The 26,185-nt window shown below is 38.3% G+C and overlaps 1 protein-coding gene across 3 annotated transcripts in view; it reads right to left on the bottom strand.

The window, feature by feature from the left end:
* The window catches only part of FBXL4 (F-box and leucine rich repeat protein 4), a 73,863-nt gene that overhangs the window by 36,281 nt on the left and 11,397 nt on the right, over positions 1 to 26,185 (bottom strand). For 2 of the 3 annotated variants that reach the window (XM_020899772.2, XM_020899770.2), the window contains 4 exons: positions 17,947 to 18,063; positions 16,712 to 17,295; positions 7,750 to 8,095; positions 13 to 257 (listed from right to left, as the gene is read on the bottom strand). In XM_020899772.2, the coding sequence (XP_020755431.2) occupies positions 13 to 257; positions 7,750 to 8,095; positions 16,712 to 17,223 (1,103 nt within the window). In that variant the 5' untranslated portion in view covers positions 17,224 to 17,295; positions 17,947 to 18,063. The remainder of the gene's footprint in view (positions 1 to 12; positions 258 to 7,749; positions 8,096 to 16,711; positions 17,296 to 17,946; positions 18,064 to 26,185) is intronic. The other variant, XM_070450074.1, reaches the window with a different exon arrangement.

Below are 26,185 nucleotides of genomic sequence, written 5' to 3'. Positions count from 1 at the left end.
TCTGGCACTAACCTGCTAAATCCCGCAACAGAGATGAATCCCCTGTTGCCGGTCCAGGATAAATTAAGCCACTGCACAAGCGTGCAGCGAGCCTGCAGAAATTCCAGAGAGCTGTCATTTAGCTTCGCCCAGTACGGCTGCAGATTGAGGTGGATGTACTGGAGAGGATCACAGCAATGCTGGTTCAGGAGTTTGCAAGTCTGTGCTAATCTGCACAGGTCTGGGAGCGTAAGATGATTCAGAATCAGTTGAATGAGCTACATAAAACAGAGAAACCAAGATCACCCAGACTGAAAAAACAGTATCCCTTTATGAAGCACATGATGTGATCTAATAAAGGACAACAGTATCCTACATTTTATAACAGTATTTTCACATACTAAATAAATCAATATTCAACAGAATTATCCACATCAGTAGTACCCATACATACATAAGGCTACATATATTACATTTCAAGGGTGTGCACTGTATACTCAATTCATGTTAGTTACTCTTTTTTTTTACAGTGGAAAAAGTATATATTGGTAATCTACTGAATAATACAATTTTTCATAGACTTAACCTTTACTGAACATCGATTACACAGCTATCACTGGTGATAGAAGAGCTCCCTCTTTCAGGGTTCTCAGAGTTCAGTGGGATGTTGCTAAGGACAATGACGGTTTTAATAACTTTGCTAGGAGCATAGACCGCCACCAGAGTCTGACACAGGACCCAGGCTTAACCACAGTGAAAGCAGGCTGGGACCACAGAGGCTCAACTTTACTGGGGAGAGCAAAGACTAGGTGCTGCTAAGGATCAGGTCACAGAAAGCCTCACAGAGGAGACTGGGTTTACACAAAAAGCAAGGAGGAGGCTCCGAGGGATTTGAGCTGCAGACTGGCAAGAGTCAGATTGGTGTTTTAGAGAGATCATTGCAGGGGGCACTCCTGGAGGCAGGAAGGAAAACCCGCCAGGGGGCAACTGCGGAATTCCAGGGAAGAGGAATCAGGAGCCTGCTTAAGGCAACTGGCAATGATGATGGGGTAGCTAACAGATACCAAACAATGTATTAAGGAGGAGGAAACAAAAAGATGCTTATCTCTAATTCTAATAGTTTCTTTGAACTGTTAGTAGTTCAAGATTTGTTTTTTCTTAATGGTGAACAATTGGGGGCTTCTAAACTAATTTTCAAAGAATCATAGCTAAGTAGCCTATTCTGAACCAAGAAACACAAAGGATAAAAAAACCAAATATTTGCTAAATGGTAGAAAAAGAAACTTCTACATGAGAGAGTATGACTTTTCCACTTAATGCAGTGCATTTATCTAGCTACACTTTTTGATTTGCAATTATGCCCTTTAACCTAAATATTCTTCATCAATTTATTTAACTATGTAAGCCCAGTATTATTTTCAAGTCAGAATAACTCTGTTTGAGGCCAAAGTACAACAAAGAGTGACAACAATATATTTAAAATAAGCCTAAAGAGTACATGTAAAAATGCACATTGATAATACACATATTAAGTATAAGAAGGCTTGGGGTGTTTTTGCTATTTATTTTTAACATGTGAACTTGACTTTAGAAAATAACATTAAGGGGTGTGGGTGTTTGTGTTATAAAAACAGGGAAATTAAAAATTAGTCTAAACCCTCACCATTCAGATGACATGCAAACTGTCGACAAGCAAAATATTAAACAAATAACAAGAGAAAATTCAGGTAAAATATCATAAAATCCAAACACTGAAGGCAGGTAGAAAATGATAAGTTCTTCCCTCTCGACCCTCAAATCTAATAATCCCTCAACCCCTTGGTAAACACTGCTAACAGTTTTTCTGATCTTTTCCAGATAAATATGTATGAAATTATACTCCTGGATTTGTACCAAAAGAATGATACTTTATACACTGTTCCTCACCTTGCTTTTCTCACTGAATGATGTATCTTGTAGAAATTTCTACAGTTGCACACACAAATCCACCCCATGCCACTTTGTAGATGTGACAACCTAATTCAACTAATTTCTCATTGATGTATTTCCTGGTTTGTTCCCTACTGTAAATAACACTGCTATATCACTGTGTGTATGTATGCATATCTTGGTAAATTTTGCAAATATATCATACGGTAAATTTCATGCATTTAAAAGTTTTGCTATAAACACAAAATTGCCCTTCAGAATGTTTGCATCAATTTACAGTGTATAAAAGTACCCATTCACGCATAACCTATCCAAACTAGTATCAATATTTTTAATTTTGCCATCCTGAAAGGAAGGAAAAGGAAAAAAAAAAACAAAACAGCAACAAAAACAGTAGGGCACTGTCGTCTTGGGGTTTTGTTTGTTTTGCTTTTAACTACAGACGTGTGACCCTTGCCAGGGGAGTTCCCGAGGTCCCCTTCTTTCCTGTTGGTTCTGTTCTATCCCATTTATTTCTCCCATAGCAACAGCCCACTGGGTCAAAGAAGTAAGTTCTGTTCTGTCTTTTTAGAAGTTTACATGTGGCATGAAAAGATGCTCAACATCACTCATTATCAGAGAAATGCAAGTCAAAACCACAATGAGGTACCAAGTTTATGTGTGGCAATGTACTGGATTATTTGGTTGCAAATGAGAATCTACCTTCATTGTTGGCCCACAAATATCGGTACTATGGCTTCGTAGTATGTTTTATTCCCTGGTGGGACTAGGGCTCCCTCCATCACTCTTCTTTTCCAAAATTTTCCTGAGTATTTTCATAGGCTTTAGGTGAACTTTTATATTAAAAAATAAACAAATTATGTTTGCATTTTACCTGGAACTTCACTGAACACATAGATTTTGTTAAGGAAAACTGACCTCTTTGTTGTGTCTTCCTACTCAAGAGCATGGCATAATTTATCATTTAACTATCTTTTTTGATCCTAGAGTTCTTAAATCTATTGATTTTTTTATCTATTAATTTTGTAACCTGCCAACTTACTTATTGTTTTGAATAGTTTTTGGTCTATTCTCCTGAGTGTTCTAATACATAATCATATTGTCTGCAAATGACAATAATTTTACAGCTTTCTTTTCAAAAATCACACCTCTTATTTCTTTCTCCCATCTTCCAGCACTGGAGAGTATATCCTGAACAGTGTTAAGTAAAATTGTCTTGTTCCTGACTCTAATTTGTATGTGAGTCAAAAATGTGAGGCACATATGCAATTTAAAATTTTTTTAGCAACTACAAGTTGTTAGAAGTCAAAAGACTCTAGTTAATAATATAGTACTGTATACTTGAAAGTTGCTTAGAGTAGATCTTAAGAATTCTCACCACAAACACGCACACAAAAGAGTTAAAAATGGGAGGTGATGTATGTGTCAGTTATCTTGATCTTGGTAATCACTATACAATGTATATCAAGTCATGTTGTACACTTTAAATACAAATAATTATATCTGTCGATTATTCCTCAATGAAATTAAAAAATAAATTCAAAAATAGGTGATATTAATTTTAATGTATTTTATTTGATGAGGGATATTAAAATGATCATCTCAATATGTGCTCAACATAAAAATTATTACTGAGAAACTAAACCTTTTTTTGGTCATATTAAGTCTTTGAAATATTATGTATATATTTTCAGCTTATCTCACTTCAGATTAGACATAAAGTACTCAATAGTACATATGGCTAGTGACTACCATACTGAACATTTCTAGTGTTTGATAATTAAATATGATGTTAGCTCTTGGTTACTAACACTTGGTAGTAGACAATTCATGGCTGGCTTAATAAGATATTTACTTTTAAGCTGACATTGATAAAAATTTGGATTTCTATCCAGTTGCCATTTGTCAACTGATTTTGCACATCTATTGAGGTGACCATAGAATTCTCTCCTTTGACTATGTTACCATTTTATAGTACTGCATGTTATCATATATATTATCTAATACTTCAGTTCAGTTCAGTTCAGTTGCTCAGTTGTGTCCGACTCTTTGCGACCCCATGAACCGCAGCACATCAGTCCTCCCTGTCCATCACCAACTCCTGGAGTCCACCCAAACCCATGCCCATCAAGTTGGTGATGCCATCCAGCCATCTCATCCTCTGTCATCCCCTTTTCCTCCTGCCCCCAATCCCTCCCGGCATCAGGGTCTTTTCCAATGAGTCAACTCTTCGCATGAGGTGGCCAAAGTACTGGAGTTTCAGCTTCAGCATCAGTCCTTCCAATGAACACCCAGGACTGATCTCCTTTAGGATGGGCTGGGTGAATCTCCTTGCAGTCCAAGGGACTCTCAAGAGTCTTCTCCAACACCACAGTTCAAAAGCATCAATTTTTCAGTGCTCAGCTTTCTTCACAGTCCAACTCTCATATCCATATATGACCACTGGAAAAACCATAGCCTTGACTTTGTTGGCAAAGTAATGTCTCTGCTTTTTAATATGCTGTCTAGGTTGGTCATAACTTTCCTTCCAAGGAGTAAGCGTCTTTTAATTTCATGGCTGCAGTCACCATCTGCAGTGATTTTGGAGCCCCCAAAATTAAAAGTCTGACACTGTTTCCACTGTCTCCCCATCTATTTCCCATGAAGTGATGGGACCAGATGCCATGATCTTAGTTTTCTGAATGTTGAGCTTTAAGCCAACTTTTTCACTCTCCTCTTTCACTTTCATCAAGAGGCTTTTTAGTTCATCTTCACTTTCTGCCATACCTAATACTTAAATACCCTTAATTCCAGAAATACATCCTAAATGATTTTTTTATTTTTAAGTAATTCCATTCACTACATTTTGATGCAGAAGGAAAATTAGTCTGTAAGTTTATTTTTATGTGCTATAGTGTTATATCAGCTTCATTAAGAAGTTAAAAACTTTCTTTTTTCTTTATTCTATGAAAGAATTTAAATAACACAGAATGTGATCACTTCTTAAATGTCTGAAGGAACCTGTGATCCATCCAGGCTTGGCAACAGTAGGACCTTAAATATTTGTTGTTTTAACTACAATATTAAAAGCTGTTTCAGTAAAATTTTAAAGTAGTTAGTACAAAGAAGTATTAAAAGTTAAATATATCCCTGTACCAGAGGATAAATAATTTATTTTTTCCAGATGATTTGTAATTTAAATAACTCCCAGCAATTGCTGGCATCATTCCAAACAAAAGTCACCAATATTAAAAGATGTATACTGTGTGAAAACATTTCCTGATCCCTAATATTCTCCAGGCAACAATACTGGAGTGAGTAGCCATTCCCTTCTCTAAGGGATCTTACCAACCCAGGGATTAAACCTGGGACTCCCACATTGCAGGTAGATTCTTTACCATCTGAGACACCAGGGAAGCCCCCTAATGTTATATTTTAAGCAAATATAAAAATAGAAAAAGAATAATGAAATTATTGAGACCATGACAGTGGCAAGTGAAAAAGCACTTTGGATTCTGATTCAGTGAAAAATAACAAGCTTTAGGCCCACAATACCTGTTAATCATTACTCATCTAGTAGCTAGTGTCTGTCAAACATGTTTTTATATGGGGGTATCCTAGCCTAAGAGACTGTCCAGGTGACTCAGTGGTAAAGAATCCATCTGCCAATGCAGCAGACATGGGTTCAATCCTTGCGTCAGGAGGATCTCCTGGAGAAGGAAGTGGAAACCCACTCCAGTATTCTTGCCAAGGAATCCCATGGACAGAGGAGCCTGGTGGACTATAGTCCACGGGGTCACAAAAGAGTCAGACACGACTTAGCAACTAAATAACAAAAACATCCTAGCCTAAAGTACCATTTGACACCATACAATGCAGGAAAGGACTCTCAAAATGATCTGCCCTCAAAATTCATTCTACTCACAATACAATTATTTTCAACTATGGAAAGATGATATCCCTTGGCATATTTATTTAAATGTGGGTTTTTTTTTTTCCCTTAAAGTGACTTGAAGTACCTATAATTTGGGTAACTTTAAAAAACAGTTTCTCCTTTTACTCACTGTGAAATCACTTGGTGTTCTGGAGCATTAACTCTCTATACATTGCACTGCTTTCATCACGGCTGTTTAATGTCCTTCAAGACTACTGATTCTATCTCCCAGTTCTTCCATGTGCCTTTGTTGTATTGACTAAACCCCTGCATGTATTAGAAGCTTGAACTCTCTACAGTCTCCTTCCCTACAGCATAGAAACATGCTGAAATCTCTCCCAACCTGTTACAAACAGCAACCTTCCTACTCCGTTGCATCTTCTGCCACCCATCTTTTCTCCTTTTAAATGATAAATCAGAGCAAATAATATCTATAAAAATGTCATACTCTCCCTCATTTTGATATGCCCTTCTCTGAATATGACATGAAGGACTGGAGTGTTAGTCAGGATGCCAAGTATTATTCATTATTGGTGAACAGTCCTATCCAGGTTATAGCCCATAATTAGAGTATATTAACAGAAGGCTTTTTTCTGCTTATGCTCAGACAGCAAATACTTTTTGTCTCTGCTTCTTCCCCGCTCCTTGATGCCTTAACCAGATATGGTAAAGTTTTCCCCATCTCTCACCTATGGTCATAGCTCCATTGAGCTGATAACGGTAAAGGATTAGCAAAGCTCTCCCGATGAGCAAAAGCAGGGGCCGCTGTCACTGAGCTCTCTGCAGTAGGGTGGCTGACCACACCCATTTTATGCTCCCTATACCTCTTCAGCTTCCTATCGCTGCTTTTAAGACACTCTCATCTTTGTCCCAAGTGCCTTTTCTGACTCGTCTGCCTGTATTTGACTCTTAGATGCTACTAATTCTAGAATTCTGTTCTTGACCCTTTATTCATACCCTCAGAGTATGAACATCCTCAGGGATTTCATCCACATGATAGCCCTCTCCACAGTAGTTTGAGTTTAGAATATTTTCTTTAAAAGATCCGATTCTATTATTAATATTTTAAACCACACACAGCTCTTCTCAGCAGGGGACAGAAACACTTGGCCCCACCCCCATTCCAGGAGATGTGCTAATGGCATTGGATGCCTGGGAGCCAGGAGTGCTAAATATACCCTAGAAACAATCCTGTGGAGACACATGGAAAACAAGACTTTAGAGAAAGCCTCCCTGTACCTGCCTAGACCAAAAATTACAGCTAGTTAGAAGAATACAGAATAGAATTAGTAGAGAAGAGTAAGTCACACCTGGAGAAACTGTGCACTATTAACCAGAATAAGGATTCCTCTCACAACCGTATTAACACTATTTTCACAACAAATCATCTTTAAAATAACTGGTATCACATTAAACACATATAGTCCATGCTTACGCTGTGTAACTGTGAATTAAAGTGGAGTGTAATTTATTACTGCTTTATGTATTTTGGTTACTATTAATCAGTGATAAAATAACATATATCTAAGAATTTGGCAGGAGGAGAAGGGGATGACAGAGGATGAGATGGCTGGATGGCATCACCGACTCGATGGACCTGAGTTTGAGTAAACTCTGGGAGTTGGTGATGGACAGGGAGGCCTGGTGTGCTGCGATTCATGGGGTCGCAAAGAGTCGGACACAACTGAGCGACTGAACTGAACTGAAGAATTTGTCCAGAATCACTAAAGTCAATCCAAAACAAAAATGGTGAAGTTACTGAACACAATTTTGTCTAGTTTTTCCAAAGTCAAAACACACAATACATCAGATTATGTATACTTTGCTAATGCTCCGATTTCTCTGACATTCAGCAAAATAAACATTTATATCTAAATATTTTTAAATGATTGTATCTCCAATATTGCTACTGAATATCTTTGGCTTACCTCATAGGGTAGTTTATCAAAATATCCATTACTTGGCCCTTCCCTGAGAGCAGTACTGCTAAACGTTTTGCTCAGATTGTCCATTTCACATTCATCCTTTTCTTCATAGTCATCTTCTTCCAGATCGTTCATGTCAATAAGTGAAGGCTTGAGAGAAAGCATGGGCTTGTCCTTCGTACCATGTAGTACAACTGCATCTAATTCAGTGTAGTAATCCAGAAGAGAACTATTTATTTCCAGGCGTATAAGATTTGTAGGAAAATTTATCTGCTTAATACAAGGTTTAAACTGGCGAGCTTGGGAAGCATTCACCTTCATAGGTTTCTCTGACCAAAGAGTTTCCCATCTGCCAAAGAAAGAAATTTCTCTATAATACAGTTTAGAATGACATTTTCTGTTACTGTAAAGTTAGGGGCCCATGGCCAGTATGTTCCAGTGTGAAGCAAAACCATTAAACAAAGCAGATAGATACAATGGAAACAATAATTATTTCCAGGACATGAAAAAATTTTTAAATCTAAATGCCATAGACCTTATTACGGAAAACATTTTTACTACTTAAATTATTTTTACAACTCCTTAGAAAGTCAGTTTAGGCAGATTTCACAGTTAGTTAAAAACTGGAATCACTAGTCAGAGGTACATAAACAACATTCAGTTTTATAGAAAAAGTAAACTCCAAGTATGAAAGCACATGAAAGAAAGCACTCCTGGACTCCCCTGATAGCATAGTGGATAAGATTCTGCCTGCCAATGCAGGGGACACGGGTTCAGTCCCTGGTCTGGGAAGATCCCACATGCCATGAATCAACTAAGCCCATGAGCTGCAACTACCCAGCCCACGCACCTAGAGCCTGTGGCCGCAGCAAGAGAAGGCAGCGCCGTGAGAACCTGCCACAACTAGGGACAGCCTATGGAGCATGAAGAACCCCTGCGTCCATAAATAAATTAACTAACTTTTAAAAAAAGAAAGCAAGCACTCTTGTGTGTGTGCCCAAAACCAACTGTGGGAACTAAACTGACCACCTTGCCTCAGAAAGGTCTCCTTTCCCATTTCTGTTACTGGCATTGCACAAATTCAAATCTTTCATTATCCTTGATTTTCTTTTACCCAGTCGTTAAGTTTTATTAAAGTTTTCATGAAACTGTCTCATATATGCCCTTCTCCTAAATTTTCATTATTGTCATCTTTGAGTCATCCTTACATCCTCCATACCTAGCAATTAGCTAATATGTTAACAGGTAAGTAACATTTTCTCCTATTTCTTCAAAATGAACTTCCACTATTCAGCCGGGTTAATCATACTTTCCAGATAATAAATTTATTTTCACAGAAAGGTATTTGCTCATGTTGCCTCTCCACTCAATGCAATGCCTAAATTATAATCATCAGCCCATCTTTTCTTCAAGGACTAACTCATATTCCATGTCTTTACATAGATATTCTTATAAAATTATTTTCCAAAATTATTTAAAGATTCTTCATAACATAGCATCATTAAAATATATATACTCATATATATGGCATAAATAACCATTTTTCTAATACTTTTTTCTAATATATCAGAGAAAATTAAAAACACAAAAATACTTCAATAAATACTTCTTTTGCTGTTTTTTTTTTTTTTTTTTCTTTTGCTGTTTAGATTTACTTTAGCTGGCAGAATTTTTAAATAAAGATTTTATGTCAAGGTCTAAGTACACTTTTAAGTCTCCCAATAAATACTGCAAACTATTTCAAAGAAGCTTAAGCCAACAGTATATAAGAATAACCACTGAAAGCATCCTCTATTTTTATGTATATATTTGTTTATTTGGCTGTGCCAGATCTCAGTTACAGTATTCAGGATCTTTGGTTGTGGTATGTGGGATCTAATTCCCTGACCAGGGATTGAACCCAGGCGCCCTTCCTTGGGAGCCTGGAGTCTTAACCATGACCACCAGGGAGTTTCCAGTATTCTCTGTTTTAAAAAAATAATCTCTAAATTCATAGCGACCCGTATCTCTGTGACACAATTTATAATTCACTATTAATAACACTTAAAATGTTTTCATATTCTTATTAATCATATCAAATTTTCTTCCTTCCAGTATATTGTCAGTTCATTTCCTTGTCCCAATGACTTATTGATACCTATGTAAAAACTGACTACAGCAAAGCATTTAGAAAACTGAAATATACCAAAGAGTGTGACACTCAGAGCCAGGACTACAGAAGTCAGTGACATACAAGTGCCATAACGGTCTTTAGGCCAAGATGGGAGCAACACAGGCAGAGAGCACCAATTTCAGGAGAAGGGAATTTTGGTAATTTCTACCTTGAGGAATAAAAGCATAAGGCAGAATCTCAATGCGGATTCCAGTAAACATACCACTGACAATAACAGTAGGAAATTTTACAGTTAACAGACACTTATAATCACCCCATATTTGTGAGATTTGCTACTTCTCTCCTGAACACTAGGAATAAAACCCATCAAACATATAAAGAGACTCTGAGTATTTGTATTTAGACAACCTGAAAGTAGGAACAGAGACTGGCCCCGCTGTATAATCAGCCTTGGGAGGCAGGGGAAGAGTTCAAGGAACACAGCAGGTTGTGGCAGATTCAAGGAGGAAACGAAAGCAGGATGAGCAGTCCCACTTTCTGTGACAAGGCAGAAGAGCAAATTTGAAATGCCAGCCCAGACTAAGAAGTGTTCCTAAAGTCTAAATGCAAAAATCTTGAGGGTTTCTAACAATGGTATTGATCTGAACACTCTACTGAAGATCCAGGCAGTTCAACAGAGCTAGCCATAGAGGAACAGAAGTATGAAACATTTAAAACCGTGTTCGTAGGGAAATGCATTCCTAACTTTGGACAGATTGTTTCCAAGAATTCTGGGGTACATGGCGGAGGTATGAGAAAACTCAGACTTTGGTTCTGCTCTTCCTTTTGTTGCTGCTGGAAAATGACATGAAGTGATGTTGGAGGTTTTTCTTGTGTCCAAGAAGCAAGGGCCACTCAGGACCCTGTGAAATAACTGCCTGCGCTGGTTCACAGCACAGTGGACAAAACCAGCCTATTTTACTGTTTGGCTTCAATGAGAAGTTTTTATGAAGCTTAACAGAAACACTGAAAACGTAATACAGAAATCACCTCTGCCAGGTCCTTCGCAATAAATAAGGACACAGACAAAACATGTTCTTTATGCAGAGCTGGACCTGTATTATAATGCAAATTACATTATAAAATTACAAATATAAGCTTGAAAACAAGCATTGATTAGAGTAGAAATATTCTATTGAAATAATGTATTAATCTACTAAAGTCTCCCCCCTCTCTCTCTCTCTACTTTGCAAAATGAACAAGGTTAAGATGATGCTTTAAAACGACTTCCTTAACATTTCTACCATGTTTAAATATATAAGAGTTAATGCTATTTTAATATCACTTTTGCTTCTGACTTTAGATAGTATAAATAGTATATAGTTATACATAAATCATAAGTTTAAATATGATAGCATTCTTAAAGTAGAATAATATCATCAGTGTTTAGAAATATTTTTAAATGTCTAAACATAAAAAAATTCAGGTATCATTATTTATATTTTATTTTGATTTTTCTTGATAACCTAAAAAGTAACTAAGAAAAGTGCTAAAAAGATGAAAAATTATTTTATAGGTCTGTGGCCATTTAAATTAACATTAACTATGAGACCAATACAATTGATTTAGGGCTATCTGCACTAAAGTGATTTTTTGTTTAAAATTCTAACAGAACTATATTATTTTAAAGTTAGATATCTACCCAACAAGAGGATATATCAATATCTTTTTTTAAATTATCGTGCAGTTGATTTATAACATTAGTTTCAGGTATACAACACAATGATTCAATATTTTCATAGGTTATAAAATGTTACTATATTACAAATAATGACTATTCTAAAATATTGGTTGTATTTCCTATGTCAAAATCTTTCTGTTTAGAAAACTAAAGCCTGACCTTTAAAAACTAGTGAGTGAAAGCAAGCAAGCAAATACAAATAAATGCACATGTGCATGCCTGTGTACACATAATACACACAAACATACACACTTACACATAATTTTCCATGAGACAGCCCTGACTCTCTTAATCCTCTAGACCCAAAGCTGCACTGATGAGATTAAACTGCTCTAAGTCATGGCTCTGTAGTCTGCACATTTATATGCTAACTTTATCTGCGCATACAGTATATTTCTCTACTGGACAAATCTGACAAACAATTATTTTAAATCTACAGTTGCATGTACAGAACTTAGTGTGGAATCCGCATCAGACTGTGCTTTGTCTGCACTTGAAGCACTTAATTCCGGGGTGGTGTCAGCATTCTCTTCACCAGTCCACTTCTTTCTCCTCCTCTCTCTGACTATGTGTCCAGGGCTTGGACACCAGACACACTGCCTCTGTAACTGCTGACCTGCTGTCACCACTGAGAAAGTCTCTCTAGGGCTCCCAGGAAGCAGCAGGTGGACAAGAGAGGAAGAGAGATGTTTATCAACAGAAACTGGAGAAAGCAAGTTTCCTAACATATTCAGGTTGCAAGCCAGGCACACGGATGCAAATTACTTCCCTGTAACCAAAATTTTTCCTGGTTACTAAGCACATCTAGTAGCCAGCACAAAGAAAGATCTCTTGCCAACACGGTTCCGTTTCACCAGCTGAAAGTGAAGGGAGACAATAGGAAAACAAGAATAAAATTAAAGTATTCTAAGAGGTATACTGAACTCACTCTGTGCTTCTCAGCCCGCCAGTAATAAGCACTAACAAACTGGCATCTGCTTTAAAAAGAACCAGTAAAGGGTCTGATTATTTCTGACTTAAATGACAAAATCATGCCTCACAAATTCAAGGGGACCAGATCATGACCAATTCATGAACTCACTGCTTAAGCAACTTCCTTCGGCAGCAAATCCTGTGACAGCCATTTTCTCTCTCCCTGCTTTCCTAACTTCTATATTATACAGTGAAAATGCTTTCAACACTCAAGATTACCACTAAATTTTAACCCCAAATAGCTTTATTCCAGTTTATTTAATATGACCTCAATTTCTCTTCTCTTTTCCCTGTCTCTCTCTCTTCCAGCATGTAACCCTGCACTTGCCTTTTTCCTGACTCTTACAGAAGCATCTATTAAGATCTTATCCTCAGGACCAGGACACTCTATACGATTTTCTGTTCTCTTAGTATAACACTAGGCATGAAGTCAAAAGACTTTGAGATCTTACAGGACTGCTTGTAACTTTCCCACTTCACTCACCAAACATAAGAAATGTAATCAGACAAAATGGGGAAAGATTGCTTTTCAATTTTCTGGGAGCATTCATTTGCCATTAACAAATTCTTGAACTATCAACACACTCTCTTACTTGCTAAGCCCTAAGGTGGAAATAAGGGCTTCCCAGGTGGCTCAAGGGTAAAGAACCCACCTGCAATGCAGGAGACTCAGGTTTGATCCCTGGGTCATGAAGATCCCTTGGAGAAGGAAATGGCAACCTGCTCCAGTAATCCCGCCAGGAAAATCCCATGGACAGAGGAGCCTAGTGGGCTACAGCCCACAGGGTCACAAAGAGTCAGAGTCAGACATGACTGCGAGGCTGGGCAGACACAAACATGCCATGTAAAGTTGCCAACTGCTCTTTATTTGCGGTTCTGAGCGTGCTAATTTCTCAGTATAAACTGGGGCTTCTTTCATGAAATGACAGTGATGAAAATGACACTGGTAGCAAAGTAAATAATCGGCCAGCTCTGTACCAGTTCTCTTTTATTATCAGTACATTATGTCTACCAGTGTACTAGAGCTGACTTTCTCTATCTATGCTCAGCTTATCTCCTGGTAGTTCCGTGCTCATACCCTAGATCTGCAGCCTTGCTCCTCAGGGCTCCCAATTGCAGCCTTCTACAGAGAACTACATGGGCTCCCAGAGCCTCTTCATCAGAGAGTGGCAGGCCTCTGGAAGACTTCCACCCACCTCCCACTCCCCTAGCTCACAGACCAAGACAGACCAGCAGGGGTGTCCGAGTCCAGCTCCCTGGCAACTCAGCCTCCAGGCTGCCTGGGACTTCACAGGACACTGCATCCTTGCCTTCTTCCCTTCCTTACACCACTTTCCCTGCTCCCTCACTGGTTTCTCCAGGAGCACTTTCCTAACAAATCCTTGGCGGGGGAACAGTCTTCTCAAGGCCGCTTCTGGGAAACTGGATCCAAGAGCGCTACGAATTCCCAGAGCTTGTGGCGCCTTGACAGCTTGTTCTCTCCACTCTGGGACACCAGGATTTCACTTCATGATTCCACTTTTGTATGTGCTGTTCTCACTTCACCTTTCCTACCCAAATTAAAGCCTTACTCAACCCTCAGTCCCAAGTAAGTCACTTTCTCCGGGGGGACTTCTCTGAGCCCCACAGGCTTCCCTCTGTCAGCACATGCACCCGGCAACTCCCCAGCCCTTTTCCAGGCTGGCCTGTAAATCTCAAAGAACAAGATCCGCACTGGTCCAGCCCTCTGTTTTCTTCCCAGCAGTGAGTGGGCAGAGAAGGTGTTCAATCAATGTTTCTGACTGTCTAAAGATTCACCAAAGTGCTAACGCTTACTGAATCTGAGCAGAAAAATTGTGGGGTTCTTTATATAAATTGTGGGGTATTTTCTAACAAGTTTTTTAAACAACGAAACTGATTTCATAATCAGTAAAAATGTTAGGCCCTTTTTTATCCTGCAGTAATATATATTAGTTAGATTCTTTTCCTCAAAAGCTAATGGTGTTTTCTGTGGAATAAGGCTAAAAATCAGTTAAGCAAAGTTTACTTACATCTGTAAATATAAAGTTGTCATTTTCATCACAATCACACACTATAACTCTCAGCTAGGAACCCAAGAGCATGATTTATAGTCACAGTCAGTTATGGAGAAATTAGGTTTTATATCTTATCCAGATACTGATTCATCTTTTTAGGGAAAAAGTAGATGGCTTTGTAGGAAAGAGGCAGAGAATGACAAGAGTCCAACAAAACAGTTTTCACATAAGCAAGCATCCTATCCAAAGAAATTTAAAGCATCCCCTTTCAGAAAATAGAAAAAAGTCTATATAATAAAGGATACTGGTTTTCTGTGTTTTAAAAAACTGATTCATTAATAATATTTTTGACAAAGTGAATTATCAAACTTGTTCTTATAAGAATGAATAAAGATTACACCAGCAGTGTCCAGTTTGAGCTGAGCTGTATTCTGCATTTGCTTCCTGGTAGCCTGGGAGGTGATCCTTGGAGCTGAGGAGACAAGGACCTCTTCTCAACTCAAAGGGAGACGTGTGTGAGGCCACACCAGATCTGCGCCCCTCCTTCTCCATGGGCAGATGAGCTACAGTTTAACAGGTACCCACAAACTGCTCTTGGCCTAGAATAAGCTCATAAGGGCAGAGATTTTTGTCTATTTTGTTCATTGTTTATTAACGTACCTCAACACAGAGAACAATGCTTAGTACATGGTAGACACTCAAATATTTAATGAATGAATAAATGAAGCAACAGAGATTTAAAACTGGTAAGCTCAACAAGTAATAGAAAATGGACAACTATTAATAACATGATAGACAGTTCAAGGAGAAGGAAATATAAATGGCTCTTAAACACAAGAAAACATTCAACCCCAGAAATGATGAAAGAATTTTTACTTAAAGTTAACGTGAGATAACATTTTTCACCTACCAAATTAACAAAAATGCTAAAATTTCTTAAAACATTCTACAGGTGAGGCTTTAGTAAACACACGTGCACGTACACTGCTGGTGGGAATATAAATAGGTCGAGCCTCCTTGAAGGGGAATCTGGCACGTGTTAACACTACAAATACACAGACCCGTGGCCCAGCAAAGTTTCTCACAAGTTACCCACATGCAAGCTTGTACACACTCAGAGTGACTCAATGGCAAGCTTATTCACTGCGTTAACACTAAATAACGAAGTATGGGAACAACTAAGAAGCCATCAACAGGGGAGTGCTTAATAAGTTGGTGTATACATATACTGTACATTACTTGCAACTGTAGACAAGAATAAGGAAGCTCTCTTTGCATTTATATGAAAAGATCCAATATACACCCTAAGTGAAACAAATAAGGTATAGAACAATGTAAACGGTGTGCTTATTTTTGTGTATAAAGAAAAGCAAAATGAATATATTTGTATTTTTTTATATCTGCATAACAAAACTCTGGAACAATGCAAAGGAAGTGGATAACAGTGGTTTCTTTGAGTGCAGGGGGGATCCTAGGCACATGGAGAACGGGGTATAAGAATGCACTATGTACTTTTTAGATTACTGAATATAATTACCTAGTCAAATAATTAGATTCTAAAAAACCAGGAGGTTGAACTACAGAAACAAGAGAGGAAGAGAGAGGCGCCATGATGCAAATCAATGATGTAAATAAATAGGTTTTTAGGGAGAATGCATGAACACTTAAGGCAGCATTTATTTTTAAATGAATATACTTGTTACAAAAACATCCATTTAATATTAAAGCTAATCCCCTAAGGACCTCCTCTAAAGTATTACTCTGTAGGCTGACTTTGAGTTAACCAAAGTGTTTAAAATCAATAACATGATGCCTGTTTGAAAATATGTTAGAAATCATACTTTCAACTAACTTCTCAGATTGGCTCATGTTCCAGTTAGTTCCAATCATGCTTTTCATTTATAGCAAACTCACACACAAATCTCACAATCCATGACTATTATGGGGTGAGGTATTATAGGTATAAAGCATGCATTAAATTTATCTGATCCTTCTTTCCCTATCAGAAAAGTAAAGGAAAATTTTAAAAATTGAATTTGTTTAAATTACCTAAGAGAACGCTTTCAATGAAAAAAGACCTCCAGTACTGAAACCACCACCATCTTTCAGCAGTAAAATGTGGTCATTAAAAAAAATGAGTCTTACCTGACTTCAGCCAGTGGACCTGGGGAATAGGGATTTGCAGAACAAGCTAGAATTCTAATGACTGCTCCAGGATGATAGGTTTCAAGAACGTGAACAGCTGTAGGATACACCTGTTGTTCAAAAGCAAGTTCCACATAGTCTTGGCTCTGGAAATTTTCTGGTGTCCTCTTGAACGGCACAGGTGCGCTGGGACACTGATCCCACCATGTTCCGTAAGTTCGAAACACAGCTGTCTGTGTAAAGTCACCGGAACTCGGAAATACATTTGGGACACCTGCCAAGTTCCACATGGTATAAGACATGCTATTCTCACTCCCATAATGGGAGCTGAAATCTACTACCTCTTTGGCATACTGGACCACCTCTGCATTGAGAGGCGAGGTCCGGCTGTTTGATTCTACAGTTCTATGGCTGTTCATTATTTCTCCTCTTGTAGCCGTCCTGGCTCGGCGCCGAAGGCACATATAATAAAACATAGTCAGAACTGTTAACATGGGAAAGACCGGTGACATCTAGGTGTGAATTATGAAGCTTCAAAAGGTCAGGTGTCCTCAGTAAGATGCATGAACTCTTTGAAGGATGTTCTAAAAAAAATGAATGGCTTGGTTAAATAAGATAATTTAAATAAGTAGAAAAATGCATGGATAAGGTAACAAACAGGCTTTTTACCCAATGTAATTTCCCAGAATGAAACAAACAAAAAATTCACTGTAAATGAGAATCTCTAAATAATCTATCTAATGTACTTTTAAGAAACCTGAATATTGAAAATGTATACAATTTTATGCTATATGGGAAGCAAAACTGATATTATAAGGCAATGGAAGACGTACGACCCAAAAAACCCCATTTTGTACAAAATTATAACTATCCTTCAAGAAATACTAAGTCCTTGAACTTTTAAAATTAAAATTATTTAAAATATATGGCAAACCACTAAAATACTGCTGTAAATCCAAAAGGATCTTAGGCATTTTATAACTTCACATTTTAACAAATGATTCCCTATTGTTAATTATGACTCACTTCTGAACATGCTAAGTACAGATATCACATTATGGGAATACAGTTTTCTGGAGCTGACAGTTAATCCAGACCAACTAAATTAACTGCCTTACACATCACAGATCACCAGACAGTGTTTAATTTATTATAACTCCCAGCATTATTTGTGAGGGCAGTCCATGGCTGGCTGGCATCTGGTTGGTTGCCAGCTCCTCTTAGAAATCACTCACCCCAGACAGAACGGTCACAGGATACACACCGGAAATGCAAAAGTTGGCACTCATCCATGTGGCCTGACAGTTACACCCAGATTTCAGTGCAAATATTGAAATATGACATTCTTTTACCTGTAAGACAAGAGTTTTAGAAAATATTTTTACTTCTAATTTAGGAAGCCAAATATCCCAACAAGATTATTATCATAGAGAAACAGCTACTTATTAGATACAGAACACTCGAACAGAATTTAAATTTTTTCTGAATTCAAGGTTTTCTGAATTGCATGGACAATTTTGAATAATTAATATATTTTTAAAATTTTATAACAATATAATAAAAATATTATAAATGAACGCTTTCTATATGAAGGTTGCAAACCCATAGCTCACGGGTCAAACCACGCCAGCAGATATACTCACGCTAAGCGCTTAGTGGCTCAGTCATGTCTGACTGCGACCCCATGGGCTATAGCCCACCAGGCTCCTCTGTCCATGGGACTTGGGCTGTCATTCCCTTCTCCAGGGGATCTTCCCAACCCAGGGATTGAACCCAAGTCTCCTGCATTGCCGGCAGTTTCTTCACCATCCGAGCCACCGGGGAAGCCCAGGGATAAGACGCGTCCCTGGGTGGATGTACTTTAATCGGACCAAACAGTGATTTGTAAAGTTGAAGAAGTCTGTAACTTTTAACAGTCAAGAAGACCCTGTGAGAAGAGGCCTGAGCTTCCCTGGCGGCCACTGCTGTTCTCAGCCAGCTCTCCTAGTTCACGACAGAGACCCGGCCCCGGTCTGCACTGACTAGCTAACCTCTTGGCTACACAAACAAGGCAATCAAGCATACTCATTTTTCTACCTGCGAAGGCTTGAGTTTAACCTCTCCTAAGTAAAAGAAGGAAAATACAGAATTTTTTCTTTAGTAGAGCAATGTGCTAGCCTTTCAAAACAGTACACTAAGAGTATAAAAAACTGGACATCTCTCCCACCCAAAACCTCTCACAGCTTTTTGTTCTTACACACAAGATACAATCTAAACCTCTTGGTTTGACATTTGAAGGCTCTCCTCCAGCTAGACCCACTTCTTTGCATCTAATGCAGTAAACTCTGCACCTTCTACACATTCTTCATATTTTACTTTAATCTCCCTGACTTTTACCATTCCTTTTCTAACCCCTTTATTCTGTAAGTAGGCTTATTATCTGGCACCACCTTTGTATCAGATTCGTACCCTTGTTTCCACAAGGGCCTACATTACGACCAAGTTTCTTGGAGGAAGGAATATAGCCAAAGACTTCATTTATCAAAGTACTCAGTACATGAAATATGACACATGTTGACAGAAAGATGATGAGAAAAAAGACTATAAAAATCTAAAATAAGTTAAAATTAGTTAACAGCATCTTCACAGGTGATGCTAGTGGTAAAGAACCCGACCGCAATGCAGGAGATGCAGGAGACAGGTTGGATCCCTGGGTCGGGAAGATCCCCTGGAGGAGGAAGTGGCAACCCACTCCAGTATTCTTGCCTGGAGAATCCCATGGATGGAGGGGCCTGGCGGGCTGCAGCCCACGGGGTCACAGGGAGTCAGACACGACTGAAGTGACTTAGCATAGCACCTACAATGGCATCTTCTGCCTCTCAATCCTGCCCAGTTCCAAACACACTGAAATGCTTGACAAAATATACCCAGTAAAACAGGGGATAAAGGGCTGAGTTAGAAACAAGTGAGGAAAACCTGCCGTTGTGAGAAACAAAGAGGCAAATCAAAGAGCAGAGAACAGAAACGGAAGCTATGACGCAGGGAACCCGTTACAGGTCTCAGCAGCTGTAATAAGAGGACTTTCAACACCGCTGCAGAGAGGTGATTTCAAGCCACAGGTCCCATTTGGAAGAATCTCCCTAAGGCCAAATACTCAGGAGAAATCACCCTGCCTGTGAAACCAGGAACATGAAAGCTTAGCTCACTGGCCAGGAAGCCAAAGGATACTTGGCACCAACGTGGGCAGCGGGGAGAAAGTCAGCGGAGGGAAGTCAGAACCCTGTTAGGCAAGTACCACACCAAGTACGGGCCTAGATTCATACTGCCTTCACGGCTGAGAATCGCGGTACCATCCCCGAGCCAAAAGACCTAAAAAGCAACAGCGGTCCTGAACTGGCAGAGGCAGACATGAACCTCTCTGCAGGGATGCTTCCACACACAGGACTGACTAAACCCTTCCAGAAGCTGCGTCACAGCACAAACGTACAGACCGCAGCAGAAACTGAACCACCATCACAGACAGTTGGCAGGCAGACTCACTAAATGGAAGAACCTGCACCCTAAGAACAAGAAACAACAGAACACTCTGGACAAGAACTGTTTTGGGAAAGAGCAGCAAAAGCACATATTGAAATAAATAAGGTACTTTTTCAACACATGTTACATGTTCTCCAGCGGATAAACCATGAGTCAGTGAATCAGATTCACCTCAGGACAGACAGCACGGAGTGCTGAAGTATAGGATGGGTTGTAAATGCGGGAGAAATAATGATTTAGAACATCACCTCCTTATTCAAACATTCCACCCACCACAAGGATAAATCGGTCAAAGAAAAAAATGTACCAATGCACAAATATCAAATCTTTAACACCAAAACCTGAAATGACATAGCTCTTTTTTTTACCACTTATACTTTACTTCAAAATAGGCCCCCCGGGTAAATTAAGGAGCATAATTTCCCAAAGAAGTTACTTGGCCCCTCTCTTTCTTGAAAGAAAAAGAATTAATGAAATAAATTTAAACTGCAAAAATGAAATTTAGAAAATCCCACTCAATTGACATCTCTGCTAATTAGAATGTGGGTGTTTTGTTCCTGGAAATCTTCAAGGGAAGGACAGAAATCTATTTGTCAAGGTGGATGGATGGATTTGACTCTTTAGATATCACTTCTCCTTCCACAGTCTATAAATTGCTGCAATGGAGCTCCTTTTACTTTCTTTATAAAACTGCATTTATCAGAAAGTAATAGTTTTATAAAACCAAAGAAACATCTGTAAATAAGATACCATCATTCATGTGAACTTGCACCATCATTCTTGGCACAAAAATTGAGACAAATTCTATTTGACCTACTGAACCACAAACTTTGTAACTGTTTTCTAGCTAGTTTTTACCATCAGATTATGGGATAATATCAAAAGCAGCAAGACTGTCAAGTGTGCAGGATCATTTTTAAGCTGGTGTTAAGTAAAATTTTGCATTGAAGCAATATACATAAAGGTGAGCTATAAATATACATATTATATGTGAGAGTTATAAATACATATATTTTATATGTATGCTATAAATATACATATGTTCAAAGATCTTCAGTGTAGAAGAGATGCTTTATTTTTTTCAACTATGAATAACAATAATCTACAGGGTTAATTCTCTGTGAGATAAAGCTATACTGACAAAAAGAAGGAAAGGCACTGGAAAACCGAATACATTTTTTCTTTTATCAGCCATAATATTTAGAAAAATATAATGCAGCTAACACCTGTTTTTTTTTTTAAATAAACATGGCATAGAAATAAAAAAGGAAAATGTACAAATCCATTGTTAACATCCTTCATTGATTCTAAACTCCTTTCCAGTCAGCTAAGATGACACATACCAGTGTCTAGCGGGTGAGGACGAACATATGGAGAAGAAAGGATAGCTCACTCTACTTTTCCCTGGGAAATGAAGCTGAAAAAGGGAATAGAGCCGCAGTTTCAGGACTCATGTGGGCAGCAACGACCAGTACCCAAGTTCAAATTGTCCATGTACTGTCTGGACTTCTGCCAAGGCATTGAGGCAATTTGTGATAACCAATGAATATCCCAATGGGCAATGAACCAAATGTGAAAGATACAATAACTCCCCTTTAGGAGGAGAATGGAATTCAAAGACAAAATGATTTTTCCCACCAGATGCAAGTAAACAAATATTAGTCTGGTACACTAAATTTTTCCAAGAGGGTGACTATAATATATACCTTTTGGGAGACATTTTCTTTCCCAGTTCATTCAAAAAACTACATTACTACTAAACACAACATATAAAAACACTGTTTTCCATTTAACAAAAATGTCATTGTAGAAATACAATGATCTTTATTCATTTAATCCAATAACTTGTCAATAATGATTACAAAGTAAGAAATTCCCCACAACACACTGAACGCTTATACTAGCACAATCAAGGAATACAAAACAACAGCCATTTTAACCTGTGTCGGGAGACTTTCATACTCCTTGGGAAACAACTTGCTTTATGCAACATCATTTTATTAGAATACAACTTTATTTTCAACCTCATCTTTCATATTATAGAATGCTTAACAAAGTTAAATAATACAATTACAGAGAAAGCAATAACAGTGGAAAAGAGAAATTAAGAGGTAGAGACAAGGGAGAACATATGTTTACTACTGAGATTTGAAGTGAGATGGGGAGTCGATGAGGCGGAGAGAAACAGGATGGCAGGGACTGCAGAGAAGAGGGCAGAGCAACCAGGAGGAAGGAGCTTTTCATGAAAAGGGGCTTTTCATGAAATCAACAAAAGGAGGTAACTGGGATGAGAGTGAAAGCTTAGGTTCATGGTATAGTGGGAGAACCTGGAGAACAAGTTTAAAACTCCACAGCATATTTTCAACTTATTTTAAAGTGAAAAGATATGGGAAAAGATAAAAAGGCTAGGCAAAAAGGCACAGTCCTACACTGGAGGCAAGTCATAACAATACGTACTTGCAAAACAGCCCACAGAGACATGTCAGCGAAGTGACAGAAAAAACCAAGAGTTTCGGCAGCCTGGCAGGATGTTACCGAAATGTCACAGAGGGCGGAATGTGGTAACAAATCCAGAAAAAAAGCTGAACTTTAAATGCTGTCATTTCTGAATCCTGCTGAATCTGAATCCTGCTGAAACTGATCAAGACACTCCTCTGAGGAAAGGACTTTTCAGGTTGAGTCTAGAAATCCAGACATAGGGGAAGGGAGGAAAGTCAGTCTAGGAAAGAAAGGGGTCATATGTGAACTTGGGAGAGCGGCTGACTCCCACCCAGCCCTCTCCCCCGGCCTGCCCTCTGCGGTGTCCAGGCCACCATGCTCTCCCATCTCCTCCTGCCTCCCTGCTAACTTCCGTGTCCTCCCTCGGACCCCTGTCTCCTCCTTCTTCTAAAGTAGCTAGAGGTTCCACTAAAGGAAGCTGTCTTTTCAGTTACTTCCCACGTATCTTGGGCTGTCTTCTCCCTGTGTCTCCCACTTCCCACAGCCCGCCCTTGCTACAGACCTACCACAGCACCTACGCCGGCCTCAGCTGCACCTGCACACCCCGGCACCTCCAGTCTCCCACGGAGGCTCTGTGGCTCTGAAATTCCCTTACTTTTCCTCCGTTTGACGCCCTCTTACTCACCTTGAAGGTTCAGGCCTTATCCACTACTCACTTTTTCCGTTCTTATCTTTCGTGTGCAATTCTTATGTGTGTGTGAGCTCATTCACGTCCAACTCTTTATGGCTCCCTGGACTGTAGCCCGCCAAGGTCCTCTGTCCAGGGAACTATCCACACAAGAACACTGGAGTCGGTTGCCACCTCCTACTCCTGGGGGTCTTCCCAAGCCCTAGGCATCGAGCCCATCTCTCTTGCATCTCCTGCACTGGCAAACGGATTCTATACCCCTGCGCCACCTGGGAAGCCCACCATTTCTTACATGCTGAGATATTTTTTCCTACTATAATAGACTACAAATTCCTCAAGTTAAAAGAATATTTCTTAATGAGAACTATATCCTTAGGGCTTAGCACATGCCAATATATGCTCAGTAAACATTTATTCATTTTTTTGAGACTGGCAGAGTAGATGGCAGAAGAGAATGAAAATAAGTAAGTTTAAAATAGACACAAAAATAAACCAGTGACCCTTCAAGTCACATAAGGCACATGTAACCCCCCCCCCCACTAAAAAAAAGGCAAAAAAAAATGTTCCATATCTTGATACAGAGAAAGAGAGAGAAATGGATAATAAAAACAGAAACACAATAGGTAAGAATCAAATATATGACCTTCCTTGAAGCCATCCAATAAGGAATAGTATATATATATTGAAATTTTACTATTCAAAGAGAATGTAAAAAAGTGGTAACTTCTATTAATACAAAAGCAGTCTTGAATACATAAAAGAGACCTGACCTTGGCCACAAAGCAACTGATTAAAATTAAAGAAAGACACATGAAAGACATGACTGGGGAGGTAAAAGAAGCTATTTTCTCAAATATGATGATTTTTTTAACACTCCAAATCTATGTTAAGACCATATGGTGATTATGAAGAACTGGAAAAAAACTGTGGATGAAAAAGTTCTTTAAAAAGCGAGAGAGAGATAACTTCAGAGTAAAAGAGAAGAGACAGGCCAAAAAGGGCAGTAATGTAAGAGTAAGGGTAAAAAAGACAGGTTAATATTTTTCTGCTATTAGGTACACTAGGGAAGAGCAAAGCTTGAGTCTTACAAAAGCATCCCTCTTCCTTCATCATTATTCACAATGCACCACACTGAAAACATACAGCAGTGTCAGTAAGGAGACTACCGGGGGTGCAATATTATGACATTAAGTGCCTCTCTCTTCCTCTATGTAAATTCTTCTCCAGTTGAAACATCTTTATTATGACTACAGATTTTAATCAACAAGGTCCCAATACAAAATAAACAGGTAGAGTTTAACTGAACCATGTGGATGAACAAAGAAAAGAGAGCCTTCTATCCTGCTTTATGGCTATTTGAAAACCCAGGCAAATAAAGCAAAAGGAGAAGCAACCAGGAAGAAAAACCTGAAGGCCAGGGAAAAAGCTTGAAAAACAAAGAGGTAAACAAAAATCTTCCAGAAATCAAGGTAGGCCTTGAAAATACAAAAAGCATGGAACACAATGAGCTCTTCAGAATTTCTGCTGAGTTAACACGCAAACGGTGAGGATGAAGCAGGAAATGCCTAACAAGCGAAATTAGGAATAAACTTGTCAGAAAACCAAGGATGAGGTTTAGAACCAACTTAAACTAGAAACTGACAATGGTTAGTTCCGTACAATGCTTTATTTCTTCTCTTTCTTTCCTAGATTTTAACAAGCAAATCTAAATTTATGAAACATTTCACAAGCAATCTTTTAGTAGCAAGAAAAAAGAATTTAGGAGTCAATGTTAAAAAAAAAAGCCACATAACAGGATAAGTGAATTGTGATTTTCTGATACAATAGATCTGGAAACCCTCTTCCTACCAAAGATACTATTTCACAAGTGACAAATAAGGACGTTTCTAGTCACACAGGCATGATTCTATAAAGTACCTTACTTACAAATGCCACTAATGCCATCTCTGTTTTACTTTTTTCTTAATTATTTATGATGAGTAAGAATAAATCATCTGAGTTGGAAGAACTACAAATTAGAATAACCCGAAACTTTTAACAGACACAAGATATACATTTAACTAAAACCCAGAGTATTAAAACTTAAGAATATCTGATTATAGATCATTTTAATGGACGCACTGAAGAAAGAAAAAAAAAAAAAACCTCCCTAGCTCTTAAAACCATAAGGTAAATGTACATTTATTTTAGCCAAATACTAGTGATACATTTTTACATTAAAATAAAAAGCATTTTACCTAATTAAAAAATAACTGAATCTAGTTAGCCTTCCTAACAAAAATCCAAGTACAAAATCATAGGTATGTCACTGCTAGCCATTCAAGCTAAAAAAGCAATTAATTAAAATGGCATAATACTGCTAAATGAACTTTAGGGTATAATCTACATTCTAAAACATGTACTCCATTTTAAGTGTACAGTTCAATGAGGTTTGACAAAGACATATAACAATGCAAACCACCACCAGGACCAAGATATATTGGTTGGCCAAAAAGTTAGTTTGGGTCTTCCCATAGAATGTTACAGAAAAACCCACATTTTTTGAGCAACCCAATAAAAAATTTCTGTTCTCCCAATCACTCATCAACTCCCTGTGCCAGGAAAAAAAAACACACTGCTTGTTGTCACTATAAATTAGACTACCTTTTATTCTAGTTACATAAAGTGAAACATGTCTGTACTTTTGAGTCTATTTTGCTCAGCATAACTGAGATTGATCCTTCTTGTTATGTTTATCAGTCATTTGTTCCTTTATTGCTGAATCATCTCTATTAAGCAGACATATTCTTGGGTTGTTTCTGGAACCAAAATGTTTACAAAATGAGTGTAAC

This window comes from Odocoileus virginianus, chromosome 19 (assembly GCF_023699985.2).
Source record: "Odocoileus virginianus isolate 20LAN1187 ecotype Illinois chromosome 19, Ovbor_1.2, whole genome shotgun sequence".
NCBI lineage: Eukaryota > Metazoa > Chordata > Mammalia > Artiodactyla > Cervidae > Odocoileus > Odocoileus virginianus.
This window is presented reverse-complemented; position numbering and strand designations above follow the sequence as displayed.